Source organism: Phaseolus vulgaris, chromosome 1, assembly GCF_000499845.2.
Source record: "Phaseolus vulgaris cultivar G19833 chromosome 1, P. vulgaris v2.0, whole genome shotgun sequence".
In the NCBI taxonomy this organism is placed as follows: Eukaryota; Viridiplantae; Streptophyta; class Magnoliopsida; order Fabales; family Fabaceae; genus Phaseolus; species Phaseolus vulgaris.
In genome coordinates this window covers 29,085,808-29,087,742 of record NC_023759.2, presented here as the reverse complement: position 1 = coordinate 29,087,742, position 1,935 = coordinate 29,085,808, and the positions used below count along the sequence as shown (strand labels likewise).

The 1,935-nt window shown below is 50.6% G+C and overlaps 1 protein-coding gene across 1 annotated transcript; it reads right to left on the bottom strand.

Annotated features, from left to right (window-relative positions):
• Positions 1-534: 534 nt before the first annotated feature.
• Positions 535-1,935, bottom strand: LOC137815834 (uncharacterized). The gene has a single exon (XM_068618946.1). It carries the CDS (start codon positions 1,933-1,935, stop codon positions 535-537), a length of 1,401 nt encoding a protein of 466 aa, XP_068475047.1.

Genomic DNA, 1,935 nt, shown 5'->3' with positions numbered 1-1,935 from the left:
GAAGGCAAGAAAGGTCACATCGCCAGAACCCTACGGCGATCAGAAGAGTTCTAGGTGATGACAGGAATAAGGGCTCACTTTGCTGGGCAGATCAGGTAAACTGTATTTTGATACTAGTTTGAGTTAAAACCTGCTGCCTAGTAAGTAACTCATGTTAAGGTTTGTTGCCTTGAGTTCACAAGTTATATTAAATGTCATCGCTAAAGAGTTAATAGTTGCTCAAGTTTACTTTGACTTAACAGTTTGATAAGTTGTTGTAAGATTAACAGTTTATTCAAGATCGAAGCAGTGTGTGAAAGGTGAGGCTCGAATGTTGCTGAGTTAATTCGTTTGAGTAAGCTTCACCAGTTATGTTGGTAAACCACACAGCAAATAAAGGTAAAAGCGTGCAAAGTAAATAGGAAGACGATATACGAGAAGTGAAAATCATATAAGAAGTTGCAATTCAAGTTTGCATGCATATAAAAACAATTACATAAGCAGCGTCATTACAGATAAAAGTTTTTACAAAGAAGAGGTGATGGAGGAAGGTAGCTAGTCTTCAGAGGGTACAATCTTCCCATCCACCACCTTGTTGTTGATCGACACCATAGAGAGGTCGAGCTCAGGGTATTGATATGCTACTTGCTCCAGAGCGGCGTCAAACCCGGTGGTGAGGACTTGGGCAGCGCTCTGCTCGAGCTCGTGTGTTTGCTTCTTCAGCTCTTCCGTTTCCTCACGAGCTCGAGCAAGTTCTTCAGCAGCTTTTTTGCCTTCGTCCCGAGCTTGGGCCAGCTCTGCAGCGGTCTTTTTGGCCTCCTCGCGAGCTTCGGCGAGTTCAGCGAGAGCATTGTCCCTTTCCTTCTCGACCTTCCCAAGGAGAATCTCCCGATCTGCCGATCTCTTCTCGAGGTTCTCCATCTTGGACGCTTCCGCCTTTTTGGCAGCCTCCAAATCTGCCACCTTGAGCCTATATAGGACCAGTTTGCTCTCCAAGTCGATCTTCTCTTGGAGTTGGAGGTGCAGTTTTTGGCGCAGATCGGAGGCTTCCTTGCGCGTGCTTCTTAGCTCCGCGTCCATTGCATCCTCCAGCCTCGAGTGCCCCAGCTCAGTCATCAGCAAGTTGCACGTGAGCTTTTCAGCCTCAGCCCTTATCATCAGATTTGACTCCTTGAGCACGGAGTTCTCCTCTTGAAGCTTCTTGAGGGAGTCCTTCACAGCTCTTGATACCAGCAGGGGAAGATCTTCCGCCATAGTCTTCAGTTGGGCTGTGAAGGGCCTCAAGGTCTCTTCAAAGGAAGTTGGGAGGCTTGAGGTTGCTGCTGGAGCTGGTGGAGGAGTTTGGTGCTGACTTTCACCACCACCCTCTTGAGTTTGTAGGGCGAGGGGGGCTTCTAGGCGTGGTGGTGAGGTCAGGGATTCTGTTATCAAAATTGGCGAGACTTGAGCGCCCTCATCGTCTCCTAACGCGGCCCCAACAATAGAAGTGGTTGAAGGAGGACCCTCTCCGACAGATACAAACGGTGTTGAGGCGCTCGGAGGGTTCTCTACATAGTTAGGGCCGCTGCTTTCAACCACTGGGGGTGCGGCGGCCAGGGGCGTTGCTTGGACTGGTTGTAGTGGAGCTGGAGGTGAGGGCGGTGTTGGTGTTGGGAGTGTAGGTGGTGTAGAGGTGGCCACCCTTTTCCTCTTAGCGACGAGGCCATCCTCGGTTTCTTCATCATCATCTTCTTCCTCTTGCACCACTTGAGGAGCCTTCCTCTTGGGTCTCCTCAAAACCAGTTTTTTCCTTTCTGGGGCGGGTAGTACCCCAGAAGAAGTTGGACCTCGGGGAGGAGTTTTGCCTTGAGTAGCGGCGACCGCCACCACCGGGTTGGGCACAGCTTGGGAGCCCGCCGCGAGCTTGTGGGATCGGGCGATCGCCCTCAATTCCGCCAGTTTCCCTTTTCCCAACAT

Coding starts and splice junctions, on each gene's coding strand:
- LOC137815834 (XM_068618946.1), bottom strand. CDS start 1,935: ATGTTGGGAAAAGGGAAACTGGCGGAATTGAGGGCGATCGCCCGATCC.